The sequence below is a fragment of the Chenopodium quinoa genome, unplaced genomic scaffold (genome assembly GCF_001683475.1).
Source record: "Chenopodium quinoa cultivar QQ74 unplaced genomic scaffold, ASM168347v1, whole genome shotgun sequence".
Lineage (NCBI taxonomy): Eukaryota > Viridiplantae > Streptophyta > Magnoliopsida > Caryophyllales > Amaranthaceae > Chenopodium > Chenopodium quinoa.
In genome coordinates, this window is record NW_018744825.1 from 1,133,561 (window position 1) to 1,150,890 (window position 17,330).

The 17,330-nt window shown below is 39.3% G+C and overlaps 1 protein-coding gene across 1 annotated transcript; it reads right to left on the minus strand.

Annotated features, from left to right (window-relative positions):
• Positions 1 to 2,492: 2,492 nt before the first annotated feature.
• Positions 2,493 to 2,837, minus strand: LOC110704211 (MAP7 domain-containing protein 3-like). Its single transcript, XM_021882007.1, has one exon. The coding sequence runs from the start codon at positions 2,835 to 2,837 to the stop codon at positions 2,493 to 2,495; it is 345 nt and encodes a 114-aa protein (XP_021737699.1).
• Positions 2,838 to 17,330: the final 14,493 nt, after the last annotated feature.

A 17,330-nucleotide genomic window follows, 5' to 3' on the forward strand; every position in this document is an offset into this window, starting at 1 on the left:
ATTCACCGCCCGGCTACCGATCTGACGACCATCCACAGCCCAGTCCCGTTTGCAAAATGGGGCATGGACATTTTAGGTCCTTATACGCCTGCGCCAGGTGGAAAACGCTACATTCTAGTGGCTGTGGATTACTTCACCAAATGGGTAGAGGCGGAGGAGATCAAGAACATCAAGACAAAGGATGTCATTTTATTCATCTGGAAGAACATCATCACCCGGTTTGGGGTTCTTATGTCTATGGTGTTTGATAATGGCCCTCAGTTTGAAACGCCTCAGCTCGAGACTTGGTTGGAGGATTAAGGGATCTCAAACTATTTTGCATCAGTCAACCGACCACAAGGAAATGGCCAAGTTGAAGCCTTCAACAAACTCATCTCAGACGGCATAAAAAAGAAAATTAAAAGGGTCGGTGGCTTTTGGGAAGAAGAGTTGATTCATGTCCTATGGGCCATCCGGACAACACCCAAAGGGGCAACCGCTGAAACCCCATTTCTCATGGTTTACGGTGCTGAATCCGTCTTGCCCATCGAACATTACGAGCCTACTCTCAGAGTCAAACCTTATTATGAAGAGGCAAATTGGGAGGCCATGCGTCTGGTATTGGACTTTCTCCCAGAGCTTAGGGGCAATGCCGCCTTGCGTCATGAGATATACCGTCTGAGAATGACAAGAGCCTACAACAAGAAAGTGCACAAGCGCCCTTTGAAAGTTGGCGACTTCGTGTTACGAAAAATGGAGGCAACCGGTAGGGCCAATGAGTTTGGAAAGCAGACTCCAAATTGGGAAGGCCCCAACCGGATCTATGAGGAAATTAGAGACGGCACCTACTGCTTGGAACCCCCATACGGTAGGCACCTGCCTAGGAATTGGAATGTAGACAATTTGAAAAAGTACTACTTATGAGTTGTAAAATTTTGTAAGCAAAAAGTCTATTAATGAGAAATCGCTTTTTGTTTTCAGTTATGTTTTTTCCTTTTTCAAGCTTTAAGGCCGTCTGGGAAATACACAGACGGCCCAATTGTTGAACTCTCTAAGTTTAAAACTTAGTAGACAATTCAACATTCGTTTCACATGAGGCCACTGGCCAGATAACTAAATTAGGCACAAAACCGCTTAGTGGCTATACAACCGGTCTCCACCTAGACTAGAGGCCAATGGCCGGATGGTTGTTTATTATATTAAATCGCCTGTCCCAACATGGACAAAGGCGTCCGGCGATACCCCTCCGGGTGCGATTGTCGCAGAGAGCAGCCTACCTGTTTGCTCTACGTACCTCTGAAGACGGCAAAGATTGAATGACTAAATTGGTCAATTCATAGCCGCCTGACCAGAACAGTTTAAAGAACGATTAAGTTTTGAAATACCGAATGTCCCAAGACATCAGTCGGTGACCGACCGAGGTTCTTATGCTTTTCATTCCAAAGTTGCACAGACTCTCCCATTAGGGAAAAAAAGGGGTTGTGCAACGGCTACGTAATCGTCTTTAAAGGACATGAGGCCGATGGCCGGATGGTTATTCAAATTTCGCCTGCTCCAATGAGTAATAAGGCGACCGGTAACACCCCTCCGGGTGCAATCATCATAAGCACTACCAAAAAGTGCATTTACACATATAGGCGGCATGGTTCAACTCAGTGCCGCCTGACCTGAGTAATCTAGATTACCCTCCGAAATTATACGTCTTACCAACGAGGTACAAGACTGGAATGTATAATTGGATTGCAAACCCCCCCCCCCAGGCGGCCATCTGCCTCCTGTCTTATGATAGGTCAGGCGGCTCTTCGCCTTTTGTTAAGTTTCTTAGACGGCCTTTTTTCCGTTTGATAGAAATTTCGGAACGCCTGTTATATGTACGGCTGTGTACTTAGTTTGGGGCAATCACTGTTTTGATTGATTGACTTGCAAACATATCATGCTCTCTAAAGCATCAGACGTTTCCAAGCCAATCAATCGATTTTAAGGTGAAACCAACCACACAGCCACCGAGGGGCAAGAGCAGCTGGATTATTAACTATCGCATGCTTTTCATTAGTTAGGCAAAAACAAAAATATCAAGCATACTTGCAAAATTAAAAATGCAAAATTCAAGCAAAAAATGATCAAAACTGACTTAGTCGGCGCATCCATTAAAGAACTACCCAATCAAACGGTTGTTAACCGAACCCTGTTCGGGAAGTGAAATAAATATTCAAATTAACCCGGCTCCTTAGTCGTTAAAGACAACTAATACTCGGCACACAGGCCGGAAAGAAAGTAATTTGGCGTACAACCGTTGAATAAGAAAATATAAAAAATGGCATAATGCCGCAGAAAATCGCTGCTGAGCTGCAAAAGGGTCCACTTGATCATTATCCCCTTCATCTTCTTCATCAGAAGGAATCTCATGCACTTGACTTTGGACGGGGTGCCTAGGTTCCGGCAGCTTAGTGTTAGCCTAGGCGTCAAACGACTCCGGCTCTGGCTAGCCCTTCTCCCTCAAGAAAATAACCTCTTCAGCATATTTGTGAGCTATACTCCTTGTTTGGATACAAGGCATTCAAGGCAATCTTCATCCGGGCATCGTTATCAACCTCACTCTCGGCAACCAGGCGCTCTTGTTCCGCCTCCAGGGTTGCCTCAAAGTTCAGCTGCGCCTGGGCAGCCGCTTCCTCCAGCTCTTTGACCTTAGCCTTGAGGTCGGTGTTTTCTTGGGAGACCCCCTTGAGAGAGTCCAGTTCCGTCTTAGCCTTGCCAAGCTCCTCTTGAGCTTTTTTGAGCGCTGTCTCAGCATCGTCGGCTTTCTGCTTGTACGCCTCTAGGTCCTTCTCGAGCTGCTCAATCTTTGACGCCTGCGTCATTATTGTGGCTTGGGAAATTCTAAGCTGTGCCCTCCTATTTCCTCGATTTCTCAATTGTACCCACGATTTTACAAACTTACAAACTGTACCCTCCAATGAGCCAAAAAATATATTTGGTGGGGTCCATGGACATCATTAATGACGGTAGTTGTGACGGCATTTAATTTTGTCAAATCATTCCCCATTTTTCCTCTAAAAATAGAGTATAACATTTATTTCTTCATTATTCTCTCTGAATTGTACTCTGTTATAAGAACTCAAACAAAAAAAAAAAAACAAAAACCCTAAAAATTCGAAGATAAAAAATTTCCAGAATTGCGATTACCACTGAAGTCGAAGGTTAAAGGCGATTGCATAGAAGAATTTTGATCGGTGTTCATTGTTTGTTGAGGTATGTATTTGAATTACGCAATTTCGACAAAATGCATGAGTCTATACTGATAAAGTTTGGGTTTTTTAAAACACTTTGTTTGTTACGGTTATTGATTGTGTTATATAATTGTGGAAATAATTGTAGGGAAATTTAAATTCAAAAGTTGATATCTTTCTTGACCTGATGATGTGATTGATATTTAGTTTGTGTATATTAGGGTTGTATATAAATTTGTTGGGATGTTGAAAGGTGAATTGTTGTTTTGTTTATGTTGTGAGTGTTGAAGTATTTACAATTTGTTATAAATTTGTTTGCTTTTTGTTTTGGTGAGCAGAATGGCAGAGAGAATATTGAAAATCAGATATAGGGCTCATTGTGTAGATTTACCAATAGAGGATGTTGATTGTTGTTTGTTGATTGATGTGTTGAATGATGTCTGTGATGCTTATAATAACAATGGGTTTGAGCTTCCAACATATCCTAGCTTAAGTTACTGTATGGATCAGAAAAGTCATGCTTTGGTTGATGACAAAACCTTGATGAAAATGTTTGAGGTGAAAGAGGGGACAGAAATTGATGTATGGGTTGGTTGTTTAGATGAACCAAATTTTATTTGGACTTTGGCCCAGCAAGTAAAGAGCATGAGCAAACCTGCTGAAACCACAAACCCAAACCCATCCCCTGAACCTGCAATTGAGGCTCTTGTATCTCACCTAACTGCACAAACTCAACCTTTATATGAAGCCCCACAACAGAAACTTTCAATTAGAAGGGCAAATGGCTCAAGCCCAACATCACCTATTTCACCAAATTTAAGAAGAAGCCCAAGGTTTAGCCCAACACCACCTCTTTTTCCCCCAAGGCTTTGCCATTCACACTCTCCAAATCCAAAGCAGCTTACTCAGCCTAGAGTCCAGAGACTACCCAAATTACTAGAAGAAATACCCCACTCTCCACCACATATCAACCAAACACTTCAACCTCACATAACCCAAACCATTTCACCTACTGTAAACAAGAAGAGAGCAGTGAGGCTAAGTGTTCCTAGGCCCAGAAAGATTCCAAAAACTACTGCCAAACTTAAAGGTATTTGGGTTCCCCAAGTTAAGGACACAGTTGATGATGTTGCTGGTTCATCTAACACTGCTAGGCCTAAGAGGAAGGTTAATAGGCAAGTACAGGACAACCAAGAGGAGGAGTCTGAGACCTCAGGCAGTGATAGTGAGAGTGATTTTCAACCAGCAAGTGATGAGGAAGACAATGATGAGGGTGATTGTGATGATGTAATTGATGAAGATGTTAATGATTTGCAAAATTTGAGCTATGTTGATGATGGTTGGCAACCTTTTCAGTCAGTTGAATGGGATGGTGAAGATGAGGGTTAATTTAAGCAATTGTACATGAATGGGGAGGTGTATGATGACTATGATTTTGGGAAAATTAGGATGAGGAAATGGATGTTGTTTGTGAACAAGGACCACTTTAAGGATGCTCTGAGGGACTTCTGTATTCAAGAAGGTTTTTCACTTGTAGTAAGAAAGTCAGACAACTTCAGGTACACAGCCGAGTGTGCAGATGAAAAGTGTCAGTGGAGGATTCATGCAAGTAAACTGCCAGATGGTTTCACTTGGGCCATCAAATCTATAAGGCAACCTGGGCATAGCTGTGACTTGAATTTGACACATAATCCCATGTGCACATGTGACTGGGCAGCACATAGTTACTTGAGGACATCAGAGCTAGTCCTGATATTAAAGTTAAGTCCCTGAATGCCTTACTTCAAGAAAGGTATGGGTTGACAATGTGTTCCTCAACTGTCTACAGAATGAAGAAGATTGCAATAAGGATGATATAAGGAGGGCATGATGAGTCATATGCTCTGCTGCCTACTTACTGTGAGCGCCTAAAACAGAGAAATTCAAACTCTGTCGCATTTTGTACATGGGCAAGACTGGAATCACCACAACCTACACTACAGTTCAGATCTATTTTAATTAGTTTTGAAGCTCAATTTAAGGGTTTGATCAATGGTTGTAGAGGTTTAATTAGTGTTGATGGCACCCACCTCAAGGGTAACTATGGAGGGGTTTTATTGACAGTTGTGTGCCTAGATGGTAATATTGAAATATTCCTAATAGTTGTGGCTGTGGTGGACTCTGAGAACAAAACAAGTTGGAGTTGGTTTTTTCATCACCTCAAGCAAATTGTAACATCCACAGAAAGAAAAGATTGGACCATAATTTCAGACAGACAAAAGGTATGCCTTTGGTGTTCAAAATTCTTCAAAATTTGCTTGGTGTTGTTTTCATTTATTGTTTGCAGTTACTAACAACTGAAATTTGTGAATCCTAGGGTGTTGATCCATCCTTGGATAAGGTGTTGCCAAGGATTGAAAGAAGGTACTGTGCAAGACACTTGTGCAAAAATTTCAAGTCTGAATATCCTGGTCTCCTTATGCACAAGCTTTTCTAGGCAGTTACCAATGCAACCTCAATGTTCATCTTTCAGAAAGCTCTAACAAAAGTGCATGAATATGCTGGACTAGGGGCCATTAAGTGGTTCAAGGACTTAGACCACTAGACAGGTGGACAAAGTGGAGGTTTAACCCCACTGTGAGGAGTGATGAAAACACAAATAACTTTGTAGAAAGCTTTAACAACACCATAGGCACAGAAAGATGTATGCATGTGCTAACTCTTCTTGAAGGTAAGTTGGAAGATCATTAAAATCTGTTGCACTGTGTTTTTTTGTCAACGAAACTAATGTTAATTGTGTGTTTGGATATGTATAGGTGTAAGAAGAACTGCCATGGTTAGACATGCAACCAGGAAACAAATAGTAGAACAGTGGAAAGATGATGGAATCTGTCCGAACATAACAGAGAGGCTACGAGTTATTACCAAGCAATCCAGGACATGTACAGCCTTCAGTTTTGGCAGAGGTGAATTTGAAGTGCATGTTGGAAGGAGTGTAATTCCTGTCTCTATCAACAACAAGGAATGTGCTTGTGGAAAGTGGCAAATATAAGGTATCCCCTGTAAGCACGACATCGGGGCCATATTACATGATGGCAAACAACCAGCCATGTATGCCAGTTATTGGTATTCTGTTGCTAGATACAGGCAGACATATAGTGGGAACATTTCAGCCATTTCAGAACCTGGAAGATGGCCTGAGATTGATGCTCCCAAGCTCATTCCTCCTACAATCAAAAGGAGTATTGGAAGGCCATCCAGATATAGGAGAAGAGAACAAGGAGAGAAAAGGAAGGGAAAGAGGAGTGCTACAGTCCAATGCCAAAAATGCATGAGTTATGAACATAACACTCAAACTTGCAAGGGTGGTCCAACTACTTCAGAGAAGGGGAATACGCCAGCAAAAGAGAAGAAAAGGACTAGGGAGCATCCTACTAATGAGACAGAGGCAAATTCCATGATTGAGAAATTGGTGACACTGTCTTAGCCAGCTCCTGCCCAAGCATACCACCTGAGCTAGTACAGCTAACCTTCTGCAAGTCAGCTAGAACCATCAGCAAATCAGCCAGGACCATCAGCAAGGCAGCCTAGGGCATCAGCAAGCCAAACTAGTGCATCAACAAGCCAACCTAATCCCTCTGCCAGTTTAAGTCCCATAGCAAGGAAAATCATGAATAGGCTATCAATGCTTTAGCAAGATGTTTTTCAAAGTTGATAACTTTTTTGGTCTAAAAGTAGATGTTTGAACTTCATTTTGGTAGAAACAAACCTGAACAAATGCTTTGTAATGCTTTAATCATTTGCAAAGAGTTTGTATTTTGACAAAATTTCAACTGGAATCGTAATTTTTTTACTCTAATTACATTTATTTATATATATGTATGTATGTATATATATATATATATATATATATATATATATATATATATGTCCAGTTATATCATTGTTATATATGAGCAGGTATATGATTGAATAAATAAATATGAGCAGGTATATATATATATATGTCCATTAGATAGGAATTTGCAAGGGGAATCAATCATAATTGCATTAATCAATGATAAACTTACAACCATTTACCAAAATGCTACCTAATTCCACTATATACTTCCTCCAAACATAAATTGCATAGTTAACTATTTCTTCCTAATTCTAACCATTTTTCAGAAGCACGATAATAACTAACATCACATACATAAATAAACCTATTTTTAGTACAACCCTCAAGTAACAGGATAATTCCTTCAATTTTTCATTCATGCTTAATATCTGGACTCGAAGCTGCTCTAATTCATCATCTCCAACCTTACTTCCACGAACATCGCTTTCCAACAACCACTTGAAATACCCACAGTTGTTACACTTGAAGAAGCCTTTTCTTGAGTTACGATTAGTGGTAGAGGTCTTCAACTTCGCCACTTTGCTGGGATTGCAATAGCACCCAGGGCTGATGAATTCAAGAGAGCATTCTGAATTGGAAGAGAACGAATTCCTTGAGTGAGACATGTTTTACAGATTTGCAAAGGGAGGAGAGATTAATTGTCAAGGGAAATGAAGGGAGGAGAGATTAAATAGAAAACAGAGTGTTGCTGCATACCCTAGACAACCTCCTAATTTAGGAGGGAAAGCTTCCCATTGTTATTAAACCACCTTAAATGACAACATAATCATATTTATCTTAACTACCTAACAGTAGCTTAACGGCAGGGGTATATCATCTAACGGTGTCAAAGGTTGAGGGTACAGTTTGTAAGTTTGTAAAATCGTGGGTACGATTGAGAAATCGAGGAAATAGGAAGGCACAGCTTAGAATTTCCCTTGTGGATTTAATCTCAAGTTCATTTATTGTACAAGAGTATAGAGTAACGTTTTCAGCGTCTCTTGCTGATTTGTTTGCTCTCTTTACCTCTTCCCGCTTGCGGGAGTAGGGACGTTTGAGACCATCTACTCGCAAAAGATCCTGCATAAAACGAATCAGGTTAGATTTGCATGCGGAGTAAGATTTGAAGTTTATTTTCTTTACTTTCTTTACACCTCACCTCAGTCAGAAGGGATAAAATGCATTCTAGATTAAACTTTACTATCCTAGGGATGTTGTCTTTATCTCTCTTCCAGACGGCATCAAGCATGGCCTTGGCATGTTTTTGGACGTTTGGCCAGCGGGGAGAGTGATCTGAACCACAATCAATATTTGATGAGTGCGAAATACAAGCGGCACCAATCTATTGTCGACCGTCTGAGGAAGAAGTCTGTTGGGAGTGGGATTTCACTCGCAAAGGCCACCCTAACTCAGGCGTGGACTCAAATGGTTTGCCTTACCTTCAGAGGCGGCGTGGCGAGAACCACCCGCATGCACTATAAAACCTCCGCCTACGAACGGGGGGTTGGAAAGGTCAAGGCCCAAGTTGCCGGATACCTCCTACATCTCCCCCCCCCCCCTATGCGCATCTGAGTCTTCCCGGCTTTGGCTCCAGGAGTCAAAGAGGAGGAAGACTTCTTAGATTTGGAGGGGGTAGAGACGGAGTCATCCCTTGCCCGTTTGAGAGACTTCTCAAACATCTGTGGGATTTTGTCTCCCTGTAAAACGGATACAAGTCAATTATGCATCCGGAAATGAAACTTAAGTTAAAGAAAAGGGGGTCAAGCGTCTTATCTTGGCCCTGATCGCAGCCGCCTACTTCTCCGCAATATCTCTTCGGATGGCGGCGGAGGACCGTCTAAGTGTCTTCTCGTATGGGAGCATGGCTAAAGCTTCTTCTGCAAAAAGAGAAAAAATATCAGTATTTGCACATCTGACATGGAGATATCCCAGACGGTCAAAATGTCAGGCGCATATGTTTGGTAAACATTGTGCTAGCCTGTAGGAGGATAAAAAGGCCTCGTCACTGAACCAGGCGCTTTTTGGGATCCAGTTCTTTGGAACTTTTATTGTTTCCCAGGTTGACAGGGTAGCAGTCTCAAGACCAAAGAAGTTGGTCTCAATTTTTTTGTCGTAGTCCTCATCTGGAATCCGGGGAAGACAACACTTCCGGCCGAGAAGGTCGGGCTTCTTATTATATCGGAGCAGTTCGAAATTCTCTCGTCGGCTAGGTGCAGACAGCAAATAGAAGTGGTGCTTCTAGCCGTCAAATTTGGACACTTTGTCCAAAGTCATCATGTACTGAGGGAGTGAGGTCAACGTATACCACGCCCTCCAGCCGCCTGAGTTGCGACTTAGGTAATGCATATGGGAAAAGGCCTCCCAGCCAGGATGCAACCCTTGGAACTCGCAGGTGGCAACATACTCCAAGATGTTAGCCCAGGAATTGGAACTCTTAAAATTGCTTTCACCGCCTCATGCAATTGAAATCTCAGCCCGGCTAGGAACGCCGCCTCACAACAGCCAAAGTAGGCATTGGCGTTCCTCTCGTCATCTTTCCAGGAGACTGTGCCTTCTGCAGGCGGCACTCAGATGCTATAATTACCGGCTAGGGGGCGCATAAGTTTGAAATTCTCCAAGTCCTTGTCCATGTTTGCCCTATATTTGGCAGAGACGTGGATTTTGAAGGGGTCGTCCTTCTCACACCATTTTTCCTCTCTTCCACCTCACTATCCCCAAGCGGTGACATGGGTTCGTCACTGCTCTTGGAACTGGAGGCGGAGCTTTCTCCGGATGACTCCTTATCCTGCGAGAAGGACATAGAGACGACCTCCTTACCTTCTCCCTGATTGCATTCATCGAGGAAGGAATCTGCAGGGGTTGAAAGGGCATGCGGAGGAGACCTCTCAGCAGCCGTCGGGTTTTCCCTACCTGACGCCTCTTCCTCAGGCGGTCGCCCGCCTGAGCCCTCGCTGCTATAATCAGGATCTATGGCCGTCTGCATTGTCCGAGCCATTGTGTCCTGCATAGACACATACACGGTCGGATTCCAAGCATAAGGGTGGTCCCAACACCCCGAGGCGGCACTCCCAGTCCTTGACTCGGTCCTACCAGGAGACCGACTGGACTCTAACCTAGGATGTGTCGTATGTGTTGGTGATGCATACATTTATTGCAAGAAATATATACAAGCGGAAAAAAATGAAAAGAGCTGAGAGAGACAGAGGCGGTACCTTTAGAATTGATATATGAAGGTAAGACAAAATCGGATGTGGCAGACGGGAACAAGCTTGAATAATTGCGCTTGACACAGACGTAAAAGCAGACTCTCTCTCTCTAAATTTTTTGTAAACGTACAAAATAATGAGGGTAAACGGCTATATATAGGGGTAAATCCGGGGGTACCTCCGTAATTTCCGCAGAAGGTGAACAGTCAAAAACTGGCGGTAAAATCACCCCCCAATGGAAGAGTGACACCTGTAACAGATACCTCGTAGAATGTCACGTCACATTTGTGAAGGGCAAATGTTTGGGAAATCTTACACTGCCACGATTTCCAACCAGAGGGTGACACGTGTCTCTTCAGGGTTAGACCAAAATTGACCAACCCCTGTTTGACACGTGTTATTCCAGAGAAAAGGGAGAAAAGGCGGCCTTCACGGCCCAAATTCAGGGAGAGTTCCTCCATTTGGGGCTCGATAACCTAATCAGGGGCACAAATCCCAAGGACCCTTTAAATAGGGAGAGTTCCTCCATTTGGGGGCACGGTTTTTACCATTTATTAAACATTTACTCTTTGAAAGCGACATCTCGAGCCTAGAATCCGAGCAGATACCTACCTAAATTTCCGCACCTTTTTACTCCTATTCAAGTTATTAACTTGATCGTCGGAGGCGGAGCTCCAACCACCTGGAGTCTCCGTTGTTTTGCAAGTACAGCTCATGACGGACCAGACTTTGTGACGTAATTCTACCGAGGGACAAAAACACCCAAAACAAAAGTCAAATCCATTTAAACAAAGCTTTTTTAATCAAATGAAAGTGAAAAAATTGAAACAAATCTTGTTAAATCAAATGAAAGTGAAACACATTCAAACAAAGCTTTCTAAATCAAATGAAAGTCAAACACATTCAAACAAAGCTTTTTGAATGAAATGAAAGTAAAACACATTCAAACAAGCTTTATGATTCAAATTAAAGTCAAACATAGTAAAATAAAGGTTTTTTGAATCAAATGAAAGTCAAATATATTAAAACAAAGCTTTTTTTAATCGAAAGAAAGTAAAACACATTTAAACAAATCTTTTTTAATCAAATCAAAGTATTACACATTCAAACAAATGTTTTTAAATCAAATGAAAGTCAAACACATTCAAACAAAGCCTTTTGTATCGAATGAAAGTCTAAAACATTAAAACAAAGCTTAATGAATCAAATGGAAGTTAAATACACATTCAAACAAAGCTTGTAGAATTGAATGAAAGTCAAACACATTCAAACAAAGATTTTTGAATCAAATGAAAGTAAACACATTAAAACAAAACTTTTTTTAATCAAATGAAAGTCAAACACATTCAAACAAAACTTTTTAATCTAATGAAAGTCAAATACATTCAAACAAATCTTTTTGAATCGAAAGAAACTTAAACTAATTCAAATAAAGCTTTATGAATCAAATGAAAGTCAAACACATTTAAACAAAGCTTTTTGAATCAAATTAAAGTTAAAAACATTCAAAGAAATCTTTTTAATCAAATGAAAGTCAAATACATTTAAACAAAGCTTTTTCAACAAATGAATCAAACACAATCAAACAAAGCTTTTTAAATAATATGAAAGTCAACTACATTTAAACAAAACTTTAAGAATTGAATGAAAGTCAAATGCATTCCAAAAAGCTAATTGAATTAAATGAAAGTAAAACACATTCAAACAAAGCTTTTATAATCTAATGAAAGTAAAAGAAAGCTTTAAGAATCAAATAAAAGTCAAACACATTCAAACAAAGCTTTTTAAATCAAATGAAAGTCAAAACATTTAAACAAAGCTTTTTGAATCAATTTAAAGTCAAACACATTTCAACAAAGGTTTTTTAATCAAATGAAAGTCAAACATATTTAAACAAAGCTTTATGAATCAAATACATTTAAACAAAGCTTTTCGAATCGAATGAAAGTAAAATGCATTCAACGAAGCTAATTGAATCAAATGTAAGTCAAACACACTAAAAAAAATTATTTTTAATCAAATGTAAGTCAAACATAATCAAACAAATATTTTTAAATAAAATGAAAGTCAAACACATTCAAACAAATCTTTTTTAATCGAAAGAAACTCAAAAAAATTCAAATAAAGCTTTATAAATCAAATGAAAGTCAAACACATTTAAACAAAGCTTTTTGAATCAAATTAAAGTGAAACACATTCAAACAAATCTTTTTATTCAAATGAAAGTCAAACACATTCGAACAAAGCTTTTTAAATCAAATTAAAGTCCATTAGTAGAAAAATACAAATAGGCAACCCCCTAATGGCACCGGTTCAGGCCAAACCGATGCCAAAAACCGGCCCAAAATTGGGCGGGTTTTTATACAAAGATAAAAGGCACCGGTTCAACTCAAACCAGTGCCAAAAATAAAAAGGGCACCAGTTTGAACCGGTGCCTTTGTGAACCGGTGGAATTTTTGTTTAAAAAAAAAAGGCCGCCCTTTTTTCTTCTTTCTTCCCCCTCCTTTCTTCCTCCTCTTTCCTTAACATTTCATTTCTGCCTAAACCCACTGTTTCATTCGAGCAAACCCAGGAAAACCCGAATGCGCCTCCCCTTTTCCCTCCACCACTGTTGCCGCCTTGAACGGAGGTTCGAAGACGCCGCACAAGCTCTCTTCTCCCCTGTTCGAAGACCACAGCTCATGTCCTCTTCTCTGCTCGAAGAAGTCGCGCCTCCTAGCTTCTCTGCTCGTGTCCTCTGCTGTTCGAAGACGCTGCACCGCCGCCCTCAAGGTCGTCGCCACTCCACCTCACCACCTTCCACGGCTGCTCCTCCATCTCTCCTTCCCTTCAAGCTACATTAAACCACAATTTGAGTGTTCTAGGTTTAATTTTTTTCTTTATTCAAAATTATTTTATCAATTATGTACTTTTATTAATTTCTTTTGCTTGTTGAAGAATTGTTAGGCAAATTAAAAAATAGGTTTAAATATAATTTTACTTTAATTTTTAGCAATTTTTGGTTTTTTTATTGGGAAATTGTAAAAATATTACAAATTAGTAACCTTGTTACTCATTTAGTTGGATTTTATTATGTTTTAGTGGTTAATTTAATTTGTTTTGGTGGATAATTTGAAATAATTATAGAATATATATTAACCTTGATACATGAATAGGTGAAATTTGGTATGTTACTTTTAATGGTTAATTTGAAGTTGTTTTGATGGATTATTTTGAATAAGTTAGAGATTAGAAACTTTGTTATTAAATTATTGAATTTTGGAATGTTTAAATGGTTAATATTTAGTTGTTTTGATGGGTATATTTTAATAAATTTGATATTAGTAACCTTGTTACTAAAGTAGATGAATTTTGGAATGGGTGAATGGTTACTTTTAAGTTATTTTGAAGGGTAATTTTAAAAAAAAACATTAGATATTAGTAACCTTGTTAGTTTAGCAATTTTGAATAAATTAGATGAATTAAAGTAGTGAATACATAGTTTAGCAATTGTTAGTTTGATGAATGATGTGTTTCAGCTTGTAAATAAATTAGTGAATTGACATGTTTTGAGAAAGAAATAGTACATACATAATATTTAACCTAATTTTTGTTTTTTTTATTATATTTGTGAAATGAAGCACGAGTTTAGCTTGAGGACTACACATTAAGCTCAAGTGGGTAGTTGCTATATTTGTATGACTTATAAACTTTACTTAGCTATATTTCTTTCTATTTTTCCATTTAATAAAATTTTCTTCATTAAATTGCAACTTGCGTATTGTTTAATTGCAAATAAACACAACAATATATAGAATACTTGCATTATCATATGCCTAGATACCCGTTCAAGGCTCTCTCATTAGGTGAAAGTCTTGAATAGTCCCCGGTTGGGACTGTTCTTGAATGTGTACTCTCACTTAGGTGGTGAATGTATGTTTTCTTTTCGATTTTAAGGAACATCTTGGCTTACCATTTCATCACTTTGTTCTCTGGGTACATATGTGGGTAATTAATTATCTACATCGTGTACTTGGAGAACTAGGGGGAAATGCTGCCGGATTTTCCTTAAAATTGGAAAGTTGACATACATTCACTAGTGAGAGTAGACATTCAAGGATGTGTTAGTTTGGAGTGATAAGGACCCTTTGGAAACATGCATTTTTTCACTATATGAATGGTATATTCACGTTTTGTACTTGAATTTGATTTACATAAAATATGTAGCAATTACACATTATTCATTATATGTTGCTATATATGTTTAGAGACAATTTACTAAATGGAGAAGGATCGTGGTTAGATGTATGGTAGACGCGATACATTGCAATTATGGAATTGGGGTTCAAGAGTTTTCCAAGAGGGCTTTAGCTTATCAACGCAAACAGGGTGGCAAAGGCCTTTATTGTCCTTGTGTTGATTGTAATAATGTAAATGTGGTCGATAGTGTTGAAATCATTAGAGATAATGTATAATGTCGTGGGTTTAGGCATTTATACCATGTGTGGATTTGACACGGAGAAAGTGGATAGTACAATGGGGATCTTGATCGGAATGATGTGCGTGTTAGAAGCAATAAGATTCATGTGGACGAGGAATACGAGAATGATGACTATATTGTTGATAATGGTTAGGATGCCGCCGATGATGATCAGGCGGATGAGGTCGAGGATGAACAAGTGGATGAGATGTTTCATGGTGTTGAAGGTGGAGTGTTTGAGTTATTATCGGAGGCTTCCAAAAAGCCTTTTTATCCTGGGTGCAAAAAATACTCCAAACTATTGGCCGTGCTAACACTTTTAAACATTCAGTCGAAGCATGGGTGGACGGACATTAGTTTTACTTCGTTGTTGACCGCATTAAGTGATGTGTTGCCTGATGGGAATGAAATTCCTAAGTCTTACTATTACGCAAAAAAGCTCTTGTGTCCCTTTGGTTTGGAGTATAAGAAGATACATGCATGTCCTAATGACTTTATTTTGTATCCAAATGAGTATGAATAATTGAAGGAGTGTCCACGATGCAAGTTGTAGACACCTAAAAATGTCTCCCCAAAACCAAACCCGATGATTAACAACCTTTCACCGCCACTATTGGTCAGGTTCAGTATTTAATCCCGAGAGTGCTTAAAATATCGTATTTAATTAAATTCAATTTTGGGATAGTCCATGGATCAGTCTTAATGTTTGGTCAAAGCATAGTTTTAATTTCAGCCCAAACTTATTTTTAGCCCAAAACCTTTTTTTATTTTACTGTTTTATTATTTATTTTGGCCCAAACTTTTTATTTATTTTAGCCCAAATAATAATAAAATCAGAAAATGGCCCGAAATTATCAATCGGCACTTAAAATGCTGAACGAAATTAGGGTTAAAATGAATTTAGACGGAAAAACGGACTAAAATCTCCCGCATCACGGCAACAGTCCACCGTGTCACGGGAATCTTTCCCGTCTAACAATGGGGATTTCTGTGACACGGTACATTTGCTGTGACACGGAGATTTCCGTCTCCTTTCCGCGTAAACCCTTAACGCGTTTTCTCCTCCCGTTCACTAAATATTTCCCATTTCACGCAAATTTGTATCGTGTCAAAGGAAGGTTTCCCATCTGACGGTGGTATTTCCCGTGTCACGGTACACTTTGCCATGTCGCGGGATACTTTTTTAGGGTTTTTTTATCATTTTAGGGTTCCGTGTGTTCCCCCAGCACATTTTTTCTATAAATACCCACTCATTTATGATGTACGGGGCATCAATTAATTATGTAGTTTTTTCTCTCTTCTATGCTTTAGCCTAAACACTAGCCTACCCTTCTTCTTTCAAAATTCAAGCACTCCCAGGAGTCCATACTTTACTCGTGGTTCTGTCCTTAAGCCAAGGCGTGAAAGTAAAAATGTTTGAGGGTTTGGCCCCAAATCAACTCTACTTAATTTAATTTAATTATTGTTTTATTATTATTTCCTTGAAGTTACTAACTCGTCTATTATTTTGTAGTTGCAAACAAATAGAACCAAAGTAAGAATTATGTTCCTTTTATTTCTATTATTTTTCTAACGATTTTGTATTGTTAGGATTATTGTTAAATTGCTTCCAATATTAATGTTTATTCTATTTTTATTATGATCACCATATTGCATGTTTAAAGGGAATATGTAATTGAAAATCACGACTAATAAGATAATTTGGACAACCGGTTTAGGATCCTTTTTAATCTTATTGTTTAATCAAGTAATCACAAATATTTTAGAATTATATGTTGCATTAATATTCAACCAATTTAGCTAAATAATAGTTTGGAGCAAATTGAATCCTTGTTTGTATGCCTTTGAGATCGCAAGAATCATTTTTCACTATAAGAATCGAGTAGAGGCCAATACGGGCGAATGTGACTCCATGACTCACTTCGTACCATCATCCCCGATCCTCATTTCGTGGTTTCGAACCATATGGAGTTAGTAATCTCATGGATTATGAATGGGGTGTAACCTTCACGGGTCAATCGTTGTTGCCTATCGTTGTCCCTTATTCGTGGTTGCCTTTTTATGATACGTGAACGGTTTACAAGTTCCTTAAAAACTTGTTGGCGACTCCCTTCTTTATTTGTCCCTAATCATTGTCCCTAATAGTAATGTCAATTCCCACTTCCTATGAGTGCCAAGCATATTCACACATGCTTTAACGTAGGCGCACTTCGAATGACGCCTACACAAGCGGTCGCGCTAAAAGCGCATGAGTTGCAATCCTGGTATGGAGGGACCTCCTGCTAAGGTGTTGTAGTATCTTCCCATTATTCCAAGGTTTAAGCGTCTGTTTTCAATACCAAAAGACGTTAAAAACTTGAGGTGGCATGCAGAGGGAAGAAAGAAAAACAGAATGTTGAAGCACCCAGCTGACTTTCCACAATGGAAGAACATTGATTTGAAGTTTGAGAAATTTGGTGATGAAAATAAAAATTTAAGGCATGGGTTGTGCACGGACGGGATGAATCCATTTGGCACTCTTAGTACCCAATACAGCACATTCCCGGTACTTTTAGTGATTTATAGTTTTCTTCCTCGGCTGTGCATGAAATGTAAGTATG